The sequence below is a fragment of the Candoia aspera genome, chromosome 1, assembly GCF_035149785.1.
Source record: "Candoia aspera isolate rCanAsp1 chromosome 1, rCanAsp1.hap2, whole genome shotgun sequence".
NCBI lineage: Eukaryota > Metazoa > Chordata > Lepidosauria > Squamata > Boidae > Candoia > Candoia aspera.
In genome coordinates, this window is record NC_086153.1 from 218,815,211 (window position 1) to 218,835,450 (window position 20,240).

The window sequence follows — 20,240 nt, forward strand, 5'->3', positions numbered from 1 at the left end:
GCTTATAGGAACAGGCCCTCTTCTAAGTAGATATTCACTGAACAGTTACCTTTCTCATTCATACTTGCATCTCTGAGCAGTCCAATTACTTCTTCTGTACTCTCTCATATCCTTCCCACCCATCCATTCAACTTGTGTGGCAGAATATTTTTTTCACGTAAATTGCATTCATTCAGAATGTTGCAAGTTTTCCTCCACAAACTCATCTCTGATTCTTCTATTATCACAATTCAATGGAGCATAACATGCAACCTATGGACAGTTCACTAATCAATTATCAAACTACAATTTGGTTTGCAATTTTACGGTTGAAAGCAATTTACTCTTATGTCCAAATGCATGAACCATAATTATCATTGTTCTGCCACAAGAGGCAAACTGAGCTATAAAAACCATAGCCAACTTATGAAACTGAGTGCGCAGAGGATTATAAGCTAAAGCTTTTTTCAGCCAGAGGGAATACTTTTCCATTTTTGCATTTTTTTTAGATTCCAGAGGTTGTAAACATCATTATCCCACCATCCTTGTAAGAGATGGGGGGGGGGGATTTCAGATTAAAAAAAAAAGAATTAGAAAAGTAAAATAGAGATACTAGGTTTTTTGTTCTAGTTAAATACATCTATTTTTTGTTTGAGAGATAACAAAAACCATAGCTTGACAATTGACTGCCTAGGTCTGGTGTACAATCCTAAGGGACTCTAGAGTCTGCAGGCCTGTGGGTTATCTACTATATAGTTAAAAGCAGAAGTTCTTTGGCAAGCAGTCTTACTTATCTAGTATTGGAGGATGAACTGAGCAGGGTTGTATTATTTGGTTCATAATGCACAGAGGCAAGAGCAAGCAACCACCTAAAAACAACACAAAATGTTTAAGCACTTAGTATTTTTATATTTAACTTTCCTAAATCAACATCAAAAACTTAACCTGTACATCTTAACCAGAGATTAGGTTCATTTGTTTCCAATAGATGAGAATATATGTAGCTCAGGGTTGAACTGTGGAGTCCTTGGTGCTCTCTGAGCTTGGTTGTTTGCTTGCAGACGTTTCATTACCTGACTAGGTAACATCATCAATGCACTGATGATGAGCACTGATGATGTTACTGAGTCAGATAATGAAACATCTACAAGCAAACAACCAAGCTCAGAGAACACCAAGGACTCCACAGTTGATTTGTCTATTGGTCTCACATATCTATAGATATAGATATACTATAGATATACTACAGCTATAGATATATGAGATCAATAGACAAATCAATAGAGCCAGATCAATTCCCAAGAAGGCCTACTAAAACACAGACCACAGAAACAGAACACCACTGGTTGTTTCCTGCAGCTCACAGCTCAAGCCATTCAAATGCATTATTAATAAGTCATAGCCCATATGGGACAATGATATTGCACTTTCTCAGACACTGGGTGGCAGGCTCATACTTGCATACAGGCAACCACCCAACCTGATTCTCACAAGCAACAAGAAACAACAGGACAATGGTGCCAACATGACCCTGCAACAAACCCAGATACCTACTTGGCCCTCAAATCTACATCAACAAGTACACACACAAGATTAGAGGCACCTTTCATTATATATACCATCTTTTGCCAGCAATGACCCTCTTGATTCTACATAGAATAAATGGGACAAACTTTGCATAAAAGAATGAATGGATACAAGTCTGACATCAGGACTCAAAATGAGGATAAGGTGATATAAGAGCATTTCAACTTCCCAGGACACTCCACAGAGACTATTTTAGAAAAGTGGGATTTTAACAGCACCAATGAGCAAGAAATTGTTGAATTTATATACATCAAAAGGTTTCAGGCTATATCAGAAGGTCTCAAAAACAATGTGTTTTTAACACATAATTTTTAAATGACAAGGTACTTGTATTCCATCTCACATATAACCTGCATCTGCATAACCAACCTATCTTCCTCTCCCTTTCCCAACTCACCCCAATTTAACTCCTACTTCAGTCTAGCCACTGTATGAACCTGGTGGATGAGCTGCAGCCCACAAAAACTTATGCCTTTTAATACATTTTCTTAGCTGGAGATCCTGCTGCTGCTGGACTCCTGGTTTTTTTTGCCACAGTAAGATTAACAGGGCTCATTACAATGTCCTAATTATTTGGTATTTCTATTTTCAACTTTCTTATATCAATATCAAAAGCTTAGCATTTACATCTTAACTATAGTTATAGGAATCTTAGCATAATCTGATACAAAGTGGGCATTCATATTTTAGTAGCATGTTAGATCAGAAGGAGAAATCATCCTAGTCCACTTCTATTTGTCTCTTCCATTTCTCTACAAAACATCAGATCTTTAGCTATGATTTAATATTTGAATAATTTTTCTGTACTTTTCTATAGCAAATGTATCGGTCTAGTTACTCTCACGTCACACTACAATACTCACACATTTTTGCTTTCAGTAAGACACGTAATCCAGGAACTGACTGGGCTCCACTCTTAACAACAAGGTGTCCTGACTACTGCCTTGTCTTCAGCCAAGCTGGTTTCCAAGTGGTGCAGGTTGGTGAGGGCTGGTCAGTCAGAAACCAGCTTGGCTAAAGACCACTGAGTCCCTGCTCAGCTGCCTGTGGCCTGCATAGCAGACCACCTTGCCTCTGAAGATGCCAGCCAGCCAGTTTGTTTGTTTATTATATATGGCTGTCCATCTCACAAGAAGTGACTCTAGGCGGCATACAGCAAAAAAGTATAAAAACAAGAAATATGTCAAACAAATATTTAATAAATATTTAAACACAGACACACGCATGATTTGATCAGCAAGGGAGCCACCTCAAGATCTCACTGGTCCCCTGAGACCCCCAGGCCTGATGACAAAGCCAGATCTTGAGGGACTTCTGGAAAATAAGGAGGGATGGAGCTGACCTAACTTTGGGGGGTAGAATGTTCCATAAGGAGGGCACCATGGCACAGAAGGCACACCTCCCTGGGCTTGCCAAGAGTAGCTCCCTGGGAGACGGGACCCGCAGCACGCCTCTCTTGCCAGATCTGATGGGACAAGCAGGTGTAATCGAGGTGAGGTGGTCCCTCAAATAATCTGGCTCATGCCATGAAGGGCTTTAAAGGTCAAAACCAGCACCTTGAATTGGACACGGAAGCAGACTGGCAATCAATCCAGCTCACAGAGCAGAGACTTAACATGTGCTGTTTTAGAAGCACACTTAACTGCCTGCACCGCTGCATTTTGCACCAGCTGAAGCTTCCGGGTACTCTTCAAGGGCAGCCCCATGTAGAGTGCATTATAGTAATCCAACTAGGAGGTAACTAGTGCATGAGTAACTTTAAGCAGAGCCCCCTGATCCAGGAACGGGCATAAGTGGTGCACATCACAAAGTCGTGCGAAGGCCCTCCTAGCCACAACTGTTACCTGCTCTTTGAGTAGGAGTCATGAGTGCAGGAGGACCCCCAGATTGCACACTGGATCTATCTGGGGCTGTACAAACCCATCCAGCACCAAAGATGGCATAGTCCTAGAACTCGCAGGTCCCAAAACCCAAAGCCACTTCAGTCTTGCCAGGGTTCAGCTGAAGCCTGTTGTTCCCCATTCAGATCCTCACAGCCTCCAGGTACTGAGATAAGACATCCATAGCACCACTTAATTTGCCAGGGGCAGAGATGTACAATTGGGTATCATCAGCATACTCATGATACCTCACTCCATGGCGATGGATGATCTCACTCAACAGCCTCATGTAGATGTCGAATAGGAGTGAAGAGAGCACAGAACCCTGCAGTACCCCACAAAGTAGGGGCCGGGGGCAGGATCTCTCCTCCCCAATCACCACTGACTGGAACCAACCCTGAAGAAAGGAGGTGAACCAACACAACACAATGCCACCCACCTCCAATCCCCTGAGCCAATCGAGAAGGACATGATGGTCAATGGTATCGAAAGCCACAGAGAGATCACGTAGGGCAAGGATGGATCTACAACATGTATCCCGCTCTCACCAGAGATCATCTAAAAGTTCAACCAATGCCGTTTCCATCCAATCCCAACTGAAAAGGATCTAGATAATGCACTTCATCCAAGGTCCTCTGAAGCTGTTGCGTAACCACCTTCTCAACCACCTTCCCCAGAAGGGGGAGGTTAGATACTGGAAAAAAAATTTCCATTGGGATCCAGCAATGGCTTCTTGAGGAGGGAGTGAACCAAGGCCTCTTTAAGAGGTAAAGGAACAACTCCCTCATTCAAGGAAGAGTTCACCACTGCTAGAACCCACTCACACGACATCCCCCAGGCCGCTTTAACAAGCCAGGAGGGACATGGATCTAAAGAGCAGGTGGCTGAGCTCACAGTCTTAAGGAGCTTGTCCACTTCCTCAGGCCCAGCAGGTTCAAACCAATCCTAGATAAGAGGGCAAGAGTCCTCCCCAGGCATCTCCTCCAGACCTGCAACAAGGATGGAGTCCAACTCTGAACGAATTCAAGTGACTTTGGCTTCGCTGCCCTTATCACCACAAGGTAGGCCTTAATAGCAGGTCTAACCCATGTTCAGTTTTGTTTGTCCTTCATTGAGTACCAGTGATGCTCTAGACATCTTCTCTTTTCATCTCCCTCAGCTTTGTATACCCAGCTAGTGATGTTGCATCCTGCAAATTTTAAAATGACTCCTGAAAGAACCCTCCACAACTATTTACTAATTAGCCAATGATTGTAATGTGGTCAATTAGCAGAATTTACAAAGATTATTTTTTCTTTTTCTTTTCACGATGAATGCTGAATTCAATTCTTCATGAAGCATACTCCAATGTTATTTCATTAACACATTTGTTCCAGATACCATTTGTGAAAAGAATGCATTTGTAAAAATTAATCAAAAAAAGCATGCCATGTTATTACCTACTAGAAGGAAGGCTAGAGAGATTCACTAAGTGTATCAACCCATTAAATGAGAATCAGGGATGGGAACAAATTATTCTTAATAATACTTAGCAAGTATATAGAACGTAATGTCTTCAGCTGTAGTCCAATATTAACTAATTATCCTGAAGCACTTCCCTTCAAGGTTGATGAGAATTACCTATATTTAATATCCAGGATAACATGAATCCAAGATGTTAAATAAGGCCTCTGATTTCAGGCAGATTTATAATATGCATTATCTTGTTGGCAGCCCAGCTACATATCTGTGCCAGAAGGCTACTATCATCGACAGCCAACCTTTTGTCTGGTTAACTAAAGGTATTTTTACACCAGCTCATTATGCTCAATCTGGCCTTGAAAACAGCATGTTAGCATATTTTGTGCTTCTTTTCAGGAATCTCCCTTAGGTTTCCTGGTATGACACTTAAACCCCTCACTGAAATAATACTGAAATCCCTTTTGCTTCTACAGTGTTTTGTCTCTACTTAAGTTCATTTCACCCTCACCACTACTAAGGGCTGCTGCTTGTGTATCTTGCTGTCAGAACTCACACCACAGTGTAAGTAGACTGGATTTGGATAATTCCTGCTTCTTGGCAGGACTCAGCCCAGGATGGCTGAGCAGGAATCGTTTCAGTGGCCCAGAAGCAGTCAGATACATCTGGGGAAAGGCAGACTGTAATGATTGGTGTAATGATTGGTGTACCCCGTTTATACTAGGGTTCTGTTGAACAAACCAAGGCATCCCCAGAATGACCAAGGGACCACCCACTGGTGCCACCACAAAGGGCAACTTTTCCCAGTGGCTACCCAGTTGCAAAGCCACTAATGCTGTAGACTGGGTGACCGGTTTTCCCCGATATAGATCCATCCAATTGGGTGAAAATCATGGGACGTTTCAACGGGAAGGTGGGTAACTCCAAAGCAGCTACTACATCAGGATGCATTAAGGAACGTGAGCATCCCGAATCAATCATAGCCCATAGTTCCACAGTTTTTGTACGGGAACCGAGCTTAAGTCTCACGGTCAACGTTGGGAAATTTCCACTCACCGAGACATGATCGCGCCCCTCTTCTTCCACCTGCTCCTTGGCGCTTTTTAGAGCAGGTGGCTGGAGTTTTCCGCCGGTTGGGAGGCTTCTTTTTCGTCTTGCCCACCATAAAACAAGTCCACATCCTCCACCAGCTCTGCTACTGTCGCTTTCAGCTTCCTCGGTGCCACTGGTGATTTCCCCCCCGATCTGTCTCTCCGTTCCTCTGGTTTCCTGCGGGGACATGCAGCTGCCAGGTGCCCCTCCTTTCCACACCGCAGGCACAATCCTTTGGCAAAACGGCTTTCTTTTTCTTCTTGCCACGACCGTCTCACTGGTTTGCTAGCAGTAGCTGCTGGCCTTGTAGGTTTCCCCATCACTTGTTGTTTGGGACCTCTTTTAGTTTGAGTATACTTAGCTTGGGCTTGTTCAACCTTCGCAGCCAATTGTATCCACTCATACAGCGTTGCTGGGTCGCCCCATACAACTGCCCATCGTAGTATATCTGGTCTTAGTCCATCTTTGAACATCTCTACAAGGGTGGTGGCAGACCAATCCTCTACTTTGCCGGAGAGTGCTTGAAACTCCAGCGCATAGTCCGACACTGATCTGGAGCCTTGAACCAACTCCCTTAGGGCTACCTTTGCTTTTTCCTCAGCTAGAGGATCACCAAAATGCATTTTCATTGCCCACATGAAATCATCAAAGCAATCCAACTCCAAAGCGTCCATGTCAACCAGTCTCACGAACCAGTCTGCTGCCCTCTACTCTAGTTGGGTCGCGACAGCATTAATCTTAGCCCGCTCAGAACGAAACACGCTCCCAAACTCTTCCATATAGCTGTGTGCATTAGTCAAAAAAAATGACAGCTTTGTAGGATCGCCATTAAACTTCACATTAAAGTCTCGATATCGGACCCGGGTTGGGCTATCGTGTCTCTTTTTTTGCTTAGCCTTTCGTGGCTGTGGTGGCTCTTCCTCCTGCACCTCTGGCGCTATTTCTTGAGCCTCTGCCAGTCGAACTTTCACACGTCTTCCCCCCTCCCGGCTCCGTCCTCTCTCCTTCTGCTCCCTACTTGGGGAAGGTAAGGCGGCTTTCTTTGGAGGCTTGCTCGGCGGGGGCCCTCCCCCCCAATATTTCCGTGGCTTTCCTTGTTTGTCTACTGGGGGAGGGGGGGTTGGGGATGCGGAGGTGTCAGGAGAGTCACTACCTTTTTTACCTCCCGTCTTTTTCTTTTTCTGAGCGTCCCTGGTAAAGGTTAACTTTGCGAACAAATCCTCTATGGATTTCATCCTCGCCTCCAGCTGCTGGGATTTCTCCGTCTCCATCTCCGTTGGTGTCACTGCTCTCATCCTTTTGGTGATCTGCACGGTCAGAAACAGCGAGGAATACACCGGCTTGGCTGGGGCTGGTGGCGACCCATACAAGGGTCCCTCCGTCTTCTTGACTACCACTGACGTCACTGCCTTCTCCATATCGCAACTGGAATCCGTTGCCTCGGAGAGGTCATCCGACCCTGGCGTGAGAGTCCCCTCTCTCTGCGGTCCCATGGGCTCTTGTTCCCCACCTCTGGAGAGCTGACTTTCCCCCGAGCCGGTGGTTGAGGTTGGGGCAGTTTCAGTCATCGCTAATTAAACTCCTCACAGGAAACTGGATGGATGCTAGTGGACTGATATTAAAGAATTCTCAGCTTTATGTAATGATTGCCTATTCCAATAAAAGGAGTCTCATCAGTAGTTACTAGAGAAAACTAATTTATTGAATGAATAGTATGCAAAGTACGAAGAAAGCTGAGAATGAGCAAAAGCGCGCCAATTACAAACTTAAAAAGCCTTGCTCCTGTTGCAAACCCTCCCCTCAGGCTAGCATAGCAACCACCCACCCCAGATGCTAGCAACCGTTAGAATCGGCCTGAGAAAGTAACCTTGAACAGCAGAGATAACCCAAACATACATTCCAGAAGATCACAAGTCAGCACAAAGGAAATTTACCAGTGTGGCCAGGCAGGCACGCAACTGCAGATATGACATGTGAAACGTTACGAGGAACCATAAACATCGGAACGGGAACATGACACAGACTAAGGCAGGAAGCTTCTGGCCACTTACATGGGAATAAACCCTATTGGACCTATAGGACTTACTTCTGAATAGACATATATAAGACTTTACATGACAAGCATATGTACGTTGACTTAGTAGTCACCAAGGAACTGCAATTCTTCAGGTCCCCTTCTTTCCTTAAAATACTCCAATGTGACCCTGGCAATAGAACTGACAGTGTGTATAGTTTTATTCTAACCACTGCTTACAAACCATACACGGTAGTGTCACAAAATCAAACAAACCACCATACAGCTCAGTGATATATGTACCCAGCCCAAGTCAAATGTCTTGATTAAGTTCTAAATGAACACAACTAAACTTGCTGATAAATTTTAATTCAATCAATTCAAGCTTAAGTCTTCTGAACCATTGTACTTAATGTTCAAGTAACCATGTCTCATTTTAAAATTAATTCTGTTTCTATATACAGATTAAGATGTTAATATTCAATTGGAGGTAAAACAAAAACAAAAGGTAATAAAATTGACAGCATTAATTCTTACAGCTTTAAGATTAGCATCATAACCTTTCCTTTATTTTGCTGGCAAGTATTTCATGCATGATTTCCCAGTTTGCTGCATTGATTTCAACAGCAGGCATGTCTTTTTGAATGTCATCACTCTGCACCAATATATAGCTCATTTTGAAGCTCTGGAAAAAAAATACAGGTTGGTTGAATAATAATAGACTTACGAGAAAAATAATTCTAATTAGGTGACAAACTGTTATAATTTTAGGTAACTCACTTGTACACAGTATTTATTCTTTAAACTGCATCTAAGCTACAGTATCACCTTTTGTCATATTGAAACTTCACATCACCACTGCTGCTTTTCAAATCATCATCACCCCAATAATGGTACTCATTAATGGACCAATGGCATTTAGGTAACATTAGTGCTAAAGCAGCATAGCAAGTGATACGATCTTGATGAAATAACAGGATCTGGCCATGATATTAACTGCTACACAGCTTTTCAAATGGCAAAGAAATTAACTTTTATTTATTTGGTAAATTTCTGTACCCAAACCTAAAAAAACCCCAAACAAACGCTGAGCTGCCTGAATTTTCACTCATTAATTGCTCTATCATAGGCATGTACACTTATCCATGAAAAACTTGATTGAAACTGTTTTTTTTTTTTTGTTATCCTGGGTAAATGAAAGTTTCAAGTGGTAGGGAAAAAAATCAATTTACTATTTGTTAGGTAGGAGATATATTTGCATCAATTTCCTTCCAACTAGAAACATAGAATATTATCCCGCAGTACAAAACTATGTATATAGTTTCATGGTTAAGATGGACTTGGATTGGGGACGTTCAGGATCAGGGTCACATTTGACCATGGAGCTCACTATCTGATTTTGTCACTTTCCAGTCACTTTCCTCAGCTCAAGAAAGTTCATATGGTTGTGAGATCCATCTATGTATCCTTGAGCTACTTAAAGAAAAAGCAGAATATAAATGTAATCTATGTATCACATTTTCAACCAATTTGTGCTAAAATCACTTCCCACAATGATAATTCAAATATATTAAATATAAATTTATCAAATTAAGGAAAAAAGTAACCAATTTCAATATCAACATTGCAGTGACAAAGCGTTTTGTTTACCACTAATAGACCGTATTAAAAAAAAATTACTTGTATACACTAAAGGAGTCACAATAAAAAAGGATGTGGGCCAAAGACTCAATAGCACCCACACCGTAAGAGAAGGTTCTTTCTCCAAAGGGAATCTTTCTTCTGAAATTATTCTCAAAAACTGTTGATTATAAGATGTCCAACTGCATTAGCATAAAAGGACTGTAGTATTTGTGAACTGTTCAGTTGCTTGTAATTACCAATTTAACACTTAAGGTTTCCCAAATCAACTCTTACAGAAATTCCACTAAGTTCAACTGGGATTCCCTATCCAGAGTCCTTTTCTTAAGCTTTGCTATAGCCTACTCATAATCAAAAGCCAGGAATATCTCAGAAGAATATCCAGTGTCACCATCTGTCAACAATGTCCCATTTCAGGAAGACTGATCACTATCAGCCACAGTTAGCGAGACTAGACTTTGAGGCAGAACATTTAGCTTTAGCCAATAATAGTCTGGCCTCTACTTTATTAATCCCCATTTCTTGTTCAGTGTGTTGATGCATTAGGAATGCACTAAGCAACCTAGAATAGCTTCTTTTCAAATTTGGTTTGAATTGCCCCAAGCTTAACAAAACTGATCCATTGGTTTAACTGGGACCACAGAGGAGCCATACCAGTGCCTCAGCCTCAAATAAATTTAAAGCCGTTGAAAAGTATCCTATATATTTCAAATACAGAAAGTAATACTTCCCTCCCTTTGGAACATCATTCCCCCAGATATAAGATTGGCCCCCACTCCTTACTCCTTTTCTGGAAGGCCCTGAAGACATGGTTCTGTCAACGGGCCTGGGGCCCCCAGGCTGCTTTGGAGCCAATCAAGTGGCTGATATGAATGCGTTTGCTGCATCGGGGGGTGTCTTTTGGGTTGTTACGGTTTTTAATTCTGTAAGCTGCCTGGAGTCACCGTGTGTAGGTTGGGCAGCCTTATAAATCTGTTTAATAAATAATGAAATAAATAATGAATTCCCTTAAGAATTTAATGAAATATGAATAATATGGACATTCTGGTTTCCTGCAAATTGAAACACAAACACTAAATATTTGAACCATATTATCTTAATATTGTGATGCTCAGTGCTACAGGTAGGGTGGGTTTTTGTTGTTGTTTTGCAAAATTCATAATCTTGGTTTCCTCAAAGTTGATCTGTAGTGAGGAATCCCTGCACAAATGGGACACAGCTTTCATTGGTCTCTTTTGCTACTTGAGATTATGATAAAGCTACACCATCTGCTGCATATATATTTGCTGGCTAACTGTAGAAGATGATGCTCCTCTTTGGTTAAAATTCCCATACTGAGTTGATGTACAAATTGAACAATAGTGGGTGAAGGTGTATCCATGTTTAATTCTCTTTCTAGCTTGAATTGCTTTTCAATTCAAGACAAAATCTAGACAAAATGTTTATTAATCTAACACTCATTGCTGTGAAAATCCTTCATATATTAATACAATATTGTATTAATGTAATGTAGTGGTCATGCTTACTGTCATATCAAAACCTCCTTCCAGAGAAATTATTTCTACAAATTGCATGCAGATTCTGCTAATTCAATCTGACAGTTACAGAATCTTACAAAACCTACTTACTTTACTAAGCTGAGAAAATAAAGCATGTTAAACCAGAACTTTATTAGCACCAACACAATACACTAAATCTGAAATGAAAGATTTTAATTAGATTAGTGTAATATTTGCCAAAAAAGCCTTTGGTTTATCTAGCTAATAATAATTAGTACTGAAACACTAGTTACTTAATATATTTAACAGTTACAGTGATTAAAACTGGGGTTAAAAACCATGTTATTAATCAGAACATCTCTATATATGGTCATTAAAGGTCCATATTATTATAAACCTGGATTCTCCAGGTTCATGCCCTCCAAATGGGTTAGTCAATCCAAATGCACTGACATTCTCCAAATGTATTGAGATAGCTCTTGCTAACTTCACTTCTTTTTCTTTGAATTAAAGGGAAAGTAAGCTCTCCATACAACTTATGCATGAAGTTGTTTACATTACATATTTATGTAGCAGAATTATACAACACAAAAAATTAATCCTGATGCTCCAGACAGAAATAAGCTTCAAATCCATTTGAAAATTAATTAGGCTCAAAAGCCTTTCAATAATTAAAGTTTAAGTAGAGTTTCTACCTTAATCCTCTCCCTATAATACTGGTTTTCCAGCTTGAGCTTTTGCAGGTATTACCTCCTTTCCTAACATTACGGCCTAATTTATTGTATCAGTTTTCAAAACACTAAGTCTCACACTTTTTCCAAGTCCATTTTGCAGAGTGCCACTGATATAGCGAGGCCACTATACAAGACTATTCTGACAGGTTTTTAATATATCAAGATTAGATTGGTCATAAAATCTTTGAAATATATAATGGGGACAGGCAACTGATTGCCTCCCATTACCTGTGAAGATTCATACCTTCTAGTTTCAGTGGAGAAGCACCACCTACCAACAGTGGTATGAATCTGATCTCATTCAAAGCAAAATAAGGGAGCTATAGTAGAAATACTTTCGAGGAAATAACTTTAAATAATGAACTTCACTTTCTTTCTTCAGATTGTGTCAGACCATTTTTCTTCTGATCCCTGAAGTTCATTCTCTTTTTATATTTTCAGTGCAGAACGCCTATCTTCTATGCTCCCTATGGAGTTTTCATACTTGGTTAATCTTTGGTGTGGTCTCTGTAGGACTGTTTCTCCTGGCGAGAAAGCAACTATATTGAAGACATTTTGGAAGAGCACAATACAATATCCAGAGAGAGAAGCTAAAGAAAGCATTTAATTTCCTTTATAGCTTTACTGCTAGATCAAGGTCTCAGAATGAAAAATAAAAGATGCTCTTTTATTTCTGGCTATAGATTGTTGTATATGGGTTATGTTGGACAAGTAAGTGCTATAACAGGAAGAGAATGATTTACAATTGAAAGATTCTTCTCTCCAAGCCATTTTGACACCTCTTACATACTGGAAGAAAGTCTCTAGACATGAACCATCCTGCCAGATATCTGTTCTAATGTCCAGTGTCTGGGTTTTCTCTTAAAAAAATTTTTTTGGGAAACATGGCATGGGTCAATCTATTTCCTATTTTCAAATTGCCAAGAACTGCAGACAAAAACTTGCTCTGCCACATGTAGGGCCTATGATGTTTTGCCATCCTCAGAAGGGAGTTAAAAGCCTTTGAATAAAGATTTCAAAACAACATTTCTTTCCTGAAAAAAAATTAAGTCAAGTTTTTAAGCACATTATATTTGTGAAAAATAAAGTGAAGAATCAGAAAGATGCTTCTTTAAAAACCCACCCACCCTTGGCTTTTCTTGATAGATTGCATAAATAACAGACTGCTTAATTGGCTGAAAGCAGCTTCCGGTTTTGCATGATGCACATGAAAAAACTTCATAGTCTGACTCCAAGCAATGGTGTGAATACATAGTAATACTGAAGGTCTCTGAGAGCTAAGATTGTAGAAAGTTAGAAGCTTAGCACCTTGGGTTTGGCAGGTAAATATTTTGCCTGAAGGAAAAAAGGTGTTAAGCCACTATTTCATTAACTACTCCAATTATCTCACTTCAAGCCAGGAACACCACAATAATATCCTATTATTAGTGCAACTATATATCTTCCTCAACAGGCATATGGAAACTCACAATGGACAGTTCCACATGATCAAAACAAAACATCAAAATAAGCATGAAGAAATAAAGAAGAAACATTCTAACATGCATACAAAAACAGTTAATTAACACAGCAGGCCTGAGTAAACATAGATAGGATTGCACCACAGATTATAGAGTACTTGTCTTGATGTAAATTATATATAATAATTATATATTACACATGTTTATAACCACTGATTTTCTTTCCCAATTTCATAGGCTTTTCAGCTACAGAAGCTTTAAAAAAGACTCCAGTAAGATTCCAAATTTGCAAATTAGCCAATTTTTAAAAACATTTTGCAAAGATAGATTCTACGTTTCTAACACAACACACAATGTACAGATTTTCAATGCAAATGCCAAGTTAGAACATGTTTCTGCCCTGAGATCTTTGACCTATGATATTCAAACTATTTTGCTGCAGTAAAATGGACTTATTTATGGTTAAAAATTGGACTTGCATCACTGTATTACCTCCAGGAAAACTGAGAGAAGCAGCTTCATAATTCATTGCATAGTTGACTAAACAGTGCCAAACTAATATAGATTTTCAAGTTTCAGAATGATACAGGTGAAAAAACCCTATGTACTGTTGAAAAAAAAAACTTAATCAATGTAAATTCTGTATAAGAATAAAATATGGAACAAATATTTATCCTTCAGGTATCATATTCACGTGATTTCAGAAAGTACAAATCTGAATGAAAGGTTCTAAGGGCAATAGAAATTGTATGCTTGAAAATTATTCTTTTAAAGACCTAAAAGCCAGAAACCACATCTTTTTCCAAGGAAGAAGATTCATTATAAACATTAACACTAGTATAGAGTATTATTATGAAGTCTTTCAGATTACGGTATAATTCAGGATCTAGTACAAAATTTAAAACTGTTAAGTTGTATAGAACCTGGCTATCATTTAAGATATTTAGAAATATAGAATCATAAGGATGACATCAAGAAACGTAAGAACTTTCAGTCCAGAAGAAAGTCAGGCAGAAAGGATGGAGAGATGAAAGAATGTACCATAAACATCTTGCCCCCAGAATTGAGATGGATTTCCTTGCTCCCGGCCTTCCGGAAGGATTTGAAGTCCTGGTTCTGCTGCCTTGCTTGGGATGGAAAAGGTAACAGCTCCACCTGGGGATGGTTGGCACCATAGCACCCCCTACTGATTAGGATTCCAGGTCCTCTTGGGTTTTATATCTATTTATTCTATTTATATTCTTAGATTGTAATTTTAGGTTTATACATTTTTATTATCTTTTATTGTAAACAGCCCAGAGTCCCCCGTTGGGGGAGATGGGCAGTGATATAAATTAAATAAATAAATAAATAAAATAAAATAAACAGACCAAGCCCAGAAAGAAACACTGGAACAGTTATGCTTGTACATTGAATTTCAGGTAAGCACAGAAAAATATTAAGTGGGAGCCCATGGACAGAATTTTCAGATCAAAGGAGACACAGGAGGTTAGGGAATCTTTCAAAAATAAAATAATCATATTCTGATGAAACAAAAAACAGAACAAAACCCCGCGGCTTGGGAAACTGTTGTGGATTTCTAAGAAGGTTTCAACTGAACTAAGAATTAAGAAAGATGCATGAGAAATGGAAGATAGATATAATCATCCAAGAAGCTTAACAGCAAACAGCTAGCATCTGCAGAAATAAAGTTAGACAGGCTAAAGCACAGAAAGAACATAAGCTCCCCACAAGCAACGAAAAGGGGCTTCTTGGCTGTCAGTGATATGAGGGTTGGGACTACCATTAGGAAAAGACGGTAGGGTGGTAACAGGTGATAGTGGGAAGACATAGCTCCTCAACACCAACCTAGCTTTGTCTTCTCCCCAGATGGGATCTGTCTTCAAATGGAACTAAGAAGAACAACTGACATAAAGAGGGAGTGGCAATGCGTGGTAAGCAAAGAGATGGCTAGGGAGCACCTAGCTGCCATGATTGAATTTAAGTCTCCAGGACCACACCAATTACTATTCGACAATCTTGGAGGAGCTTTTGGAGATCATCTCAGAGCCCCTTTCTACGAACTTTGAGAAATCATGGAGGATAAGCCTAATGCTAGAAGGCCAGAGAGGGACAAGCATTCCTATCTTCCAAAAAGGGAAGACAGAGGACCCAGGTAACCTTGTCAAAACTCTGGGAACACATTATTAAGCAGTTGGTTTCTGAGCATATGGAAAAGAATACATTGCTTGGCAGGAGCCAGCATGGGTTTATCAATAATAAGTTAAGATCTACCAACTTGATATCCTTTCTTTGATAGAGTGACCAGTTTAGCTGACCACAGGAATGTGATGGACATGGTGTACTTTGACTTCAGCAAAGCATGTGACAAAGTATCCCATGAGGTTATAGTTGAGAAGATAGCAAAGTGCTGGCCCAACTACTCTACCATTAGATGGACAGAGAAGTTGTTGAACAATTATACCCAAGCATGTGCATCAGTGGCTCTCCCTCAAGCTGGAAGGCAGTGTAAACTGGTGTTCTGTAGGCCTCCTTTCTTAAGTCCTGTACTGTTCAACATTTGTTAAATTTGTTAAGGCCACCCAGTTCCAAAAAGACTCTGGGCAGCTTATAGCATATCTAATACAGGAATTTAAAAAATACAACTAAAACAACATGACTACCAAAACCAAAAGAGTAGTCCCAACATTGAGAAAAAAAGACTTGATGGGGGCTCCACAGATACCCTAGGTCCAAGTCTGGGAACGGAGCCAGGTCTTAAGGGACTTCTGGAACTCTTGGAGAATGGAAGCCATGTGTATCTCCAGGGAATGCTATTCTAGAAGGCAGGAGCTGCAATAGAGAAGGCATGCTTCCTTGGTCCCCAGGATGGCAACATGTAATTGAGGGGACCTGGAGCATATCCACTCTGCCCGAATGCACTGGATAGGCAGAAACAGCTAGAGACAGGCCCTGTACCTTGAAGAGGTTTATAGGTAATGTCTAGCACCTTGAATTGCCCCAGAAGCAAACTGATAACCAATGCAGTTTGTGTAGCAGCAAATGCACATGGGTGTAATGAGAAATGCTCATTACTGCCGCATTTTGACCCAGCCGTAGCTTCTGAATGGTCTTCAAGGGCAGTCCCATGTAGAGCACATTGCAATAGTCCAACTGAGGAGTGACTAGGGCGTGAGTGACTGTCTGAAGAGCCTTCTGGTCAAGGAAAGGGTACAACCGCTACACAAGATAAACTTGTACAGAGGTCCTCCTGGTCACAGCTCCCACCTGCTCTATATTTATGACTGATTAGAAAAGTAGGATTATCAAATTTGTGGACAACAGAAAGGGAAGGACCATTGTGGCTTATTCCACTAATATTAATCAAACCATGGCTTGGTACAATATGCAAACCAAACAACACAGTAGAGAAGAGTCAGACAGTAGCAGGCAAGTTGAAAACTGAGATCCAAGCACAGTAAGATCATTGGGGAATTCGCAGGAAAGATGTTGATAATGAAACTGAAATTATATCTACACCTGCTCATATTAGAAGAGAAGAATTTTCCATCTGTGGTCTGAGAACTATTTGCATCCAAGCACCTAGCAAAAATGTTGCTAATCTCTACAAAAATAGTTGCTGTGCTCCTCCAGAGTAGCAGTAACATATCAGAAGAAAATGCTTCACAACAAGAGTCTTCTTTCAATAAAGACTTTTGGCAAAATTCTTAGAGGCTGCATGAGGCATGTATTTTTACCAAGGAATGAAACACTAGTGTGGGTATTGGTTGCCTTTTAGCACCATATAGCTGACTATATAGATCAGTATTTCTCAACCTTACCCACTTTAAGATGTGTGGACTTCAACTCCCAGAATTCCCCAGCCAGTATGCTGGCTGGGGCATTCTGGGAGTTGAAGTCCACACATCTTAAAGTTGCTGAGGTTGAGAAACTCTAATACAGATCAAGACTATATTATAGGTTGTCACTTGGATTTCTGTTCTTCCTTCCACGTAAACAGGCAGGGCTCATGCTTAAGACAAGTGTCAGTGAAGATCAACCAATTCCAGTTTTCCAAAGATGGTCAGTCCAGTATTATGAATCTCCCATGGTGAGAGGGGAAGTAAATAAATACATTAAATGGAGAGGGAGAAAGAAAACGAAACAGAAATATGTTGTTTGCTATGTTCAGAATAGTGGATTACCACTCCTTCATTCTGTGTTGGAACTATACTTCTGATTGACTTGACATCAGAAAATTAAAAGGTCACTTATTCTAGTATTATTTGTCAAGGGATTAAAGGAAGTTTAATTCTATTCAATAAGTTGAATGGAAGAATTCATGCAAGCATTCATATTAAACAATTTTCTTAGTTATTCATGTTAAGATTTTTACAGAATCTATTAAGAGAGTTTAAAAAGCTTTTTCCTCCACCACAAAAAGAGCTCCATTTTAACAAGTTAGCAATATTAAACAGCTTGTGGTACTTTCTGCATTTAAAGTATGCATGCTTCACCTAAATAACTCTCAATGTGAAATCATAAAGCTTTTCTATTCAATGTTCAGAACTTCAAAGGTAACTCGATTATCCCAAAACCTTCAGTGAGAAAGCTCATATACGAAATGTAACAATGCATAGAGTGATCTTACGGAAGGGAGAGGGCAGACATATTGCCAGAATTGCTTCTGATTGTAGTGCCTCCCAGAGCTAGTATATAAAATTGTCAAGTACATTTTATCAACTATGGAACCTGAGTTAACAATTGAATGGGGGGAAAAAACAAATCTACAGCAGATATGACTGAATACAGTAGTGTCATCCAAGTATTAGGCATGGGGATGTTTTTTCTCCTAGCTGAAGGACAATTTTGGTTCTTCGCTGTAGTAACAGTAAGCGTTAATAGTAAACATGAAAAAAATACATAAAAAGCAAGTCTACAAAATGACAGAGGAAATGGAAAAAACATACTCACCAAGTGTTCCTGTTTTGAAACTGAGGTAGGGAAAAAGTCCAGAGAATCAAGGGTAGTGGGAAACAAATATTGAGGCATGTGTTGCATTGCAGGCAAGGTCACAGATCTAAGCACCCATGTACATTTCAGCTGTCAATCTTCCATCTTTTCCCCACCTCACCTCTTTGAAGGAAATATTTGTAGTTTTTATACACAGTACTAGCTATTTTTAACCAGAATTTTTAGGATAGTCCTTTACACAAAATGAAGAACCTAAGTCCACACCTAACTAAACTGAGTGAGAATTCTGAGTAAACATATTTAGGATCAAGCAAAAAAGCAATTCTATGGGTCTGGGAGTTCATCCAAGTGGGATTTACTGCTGAGTAATCCCACATCAGAATAGGGTGGTCTGTAAGTGGGTTTTTTTAAAAATTGTTGCTGTTTGGTAGCAGGTTTGAAGCACTATCTCCAACAATTAACCTTTAGACTATACACACATTTACTCGGGAAAATCCCCCAGGACACTACAGAACATACTTTCAAGCAGACATTCAGACGACTACACTATTGCATACAACTGGCTTTTACTATGAGGCGAGCAGATCTCTGCTTTCATTTTTAAGGGTCTTGTTTTGAAGAGGAGCAAATACATGCATGAGATACTCCCCTAGATGCAATTCAGAGCCAACAACTGGAACTGCCACAAGCATCCCATCTCACAGAGAATAGGTGATGACTTCCATCAGTTACCAATTAAAAAACCGCAAGAAAGAAAGTGCGTTAACGAACAATCCTCGGGAAGAAAATAGGCAAAGCGTCTGGAGCCGTTCAGCAGGAAGGGCGCCCGCGTTCATTAGACCGGGGTTTAAGTCGAGAGGCAACCATCCGCCAACTCTCCCATGCAAGTGATCCTCGCAGGCTCCAACCGCAGCGCCTCCCGTGAGCTACCCTCCCCCGCCCCTGCCTCCCGAGGCCAAAGAAGTTTAACTTCTGGTACTCACGGAGCTCCCTCCCAACTTGCGCCTGCTGCTTCTGGATGACACACGGGCGACAGCCGCACCCCCAGACTATCCCAGAACCAGCTATTCCCCCGGTCCCAAGCCAAGCCCCCAGAAAAGCTCGCCCGCTCGCCCTCCAGAAAGAGAAGCCCTCCCCATCGAAGCAGTGCTTACCAAGAGAATAAGCAGCAGCATTCTCCCTCCGCAGAACGGAGCCCCCTTGAAGCTGCGCCCCGGCTGAACCATAACCCAGCTCGCTCCGGCTCCGGCTCCCGCTCGCGCTGGAAGAACGAGCGGCTGCTGCCACGTCTGGTTAGGCATGCGCAATCCATGGGGAAAAAAACCCTGCTATACTGTACTGGAGACGAAGAGTGAGCTGTGAGGTGCATGCTGGGGGCTGTAGTCTCTCCCATGTGGGCGGCTCGGGTTGGGCGAGGAACAGGTGGCAGAGAGAATCAGAACGCCTGTGCGCCGTCGAACGGGAGCCACTCATTCACCGGGGGAGGGGGGCGGAGAGTCGGCTTGGAGTCGTCTTCAAGCAGGTTAAGAGCGGTCTAGTTAATAAATAATGCTGGGGCTATTACCCCCTTTCTCCCTTTAATGATCTTTAAGTAAGATGTCTTGCCTCACAATATGCACTGCTTCTTGGATTAATCTTCTGTAGGGGTGTCAATGGCCCTGCAAAGAGATGATAAAAATATCCAGGTTTCTATTACAATCTTTAGTTTTTCAAAAATATTTCCACAGTTGTTTTCGATAGTATGTCCATAGTATTGCACTTACAGCATCATCTTCACACATACTGACATGCATACCTATTCTATTAGTAAATCAGACTTCTAAATTATCCTGTTAATGAGTGCTTTACATGATTGTTTTGTGAAGTGTGACTGACACCCTGCCTCTCAGGAGCTCAGGGCAGCATACAGCACTGTTTCTCAACCTTGACAACTTCAAGCTGTG

General features: G+C 40.8%; 1 protein-coding gene across 1 annotated transcript in view; it reads right to left on the reverse strand.

The window, feature by feature from the left end:
* The window catches only part of PDIA5 (protein disulfide isomerase family A member 5), a 239,603-nt gene extending 220,018 nt beyond the window's left edge, over positions 1-19,585 (reverse strand). The window contains exon 1 of the mRNA XM_063288786.1: positions 19,452-19,585. Within this exon, the coding sequence (XP_063144856.1) occupies positions 19,452-19,523 (72 nt within the window). The 5' untranslated portion in view covers positions 19,524-19,585. The remainder of the gene's footprint in view (positions 1-19,451) is intronic.
* Positions 19,586-20,240: the final 655 nt, after the last annotated feature.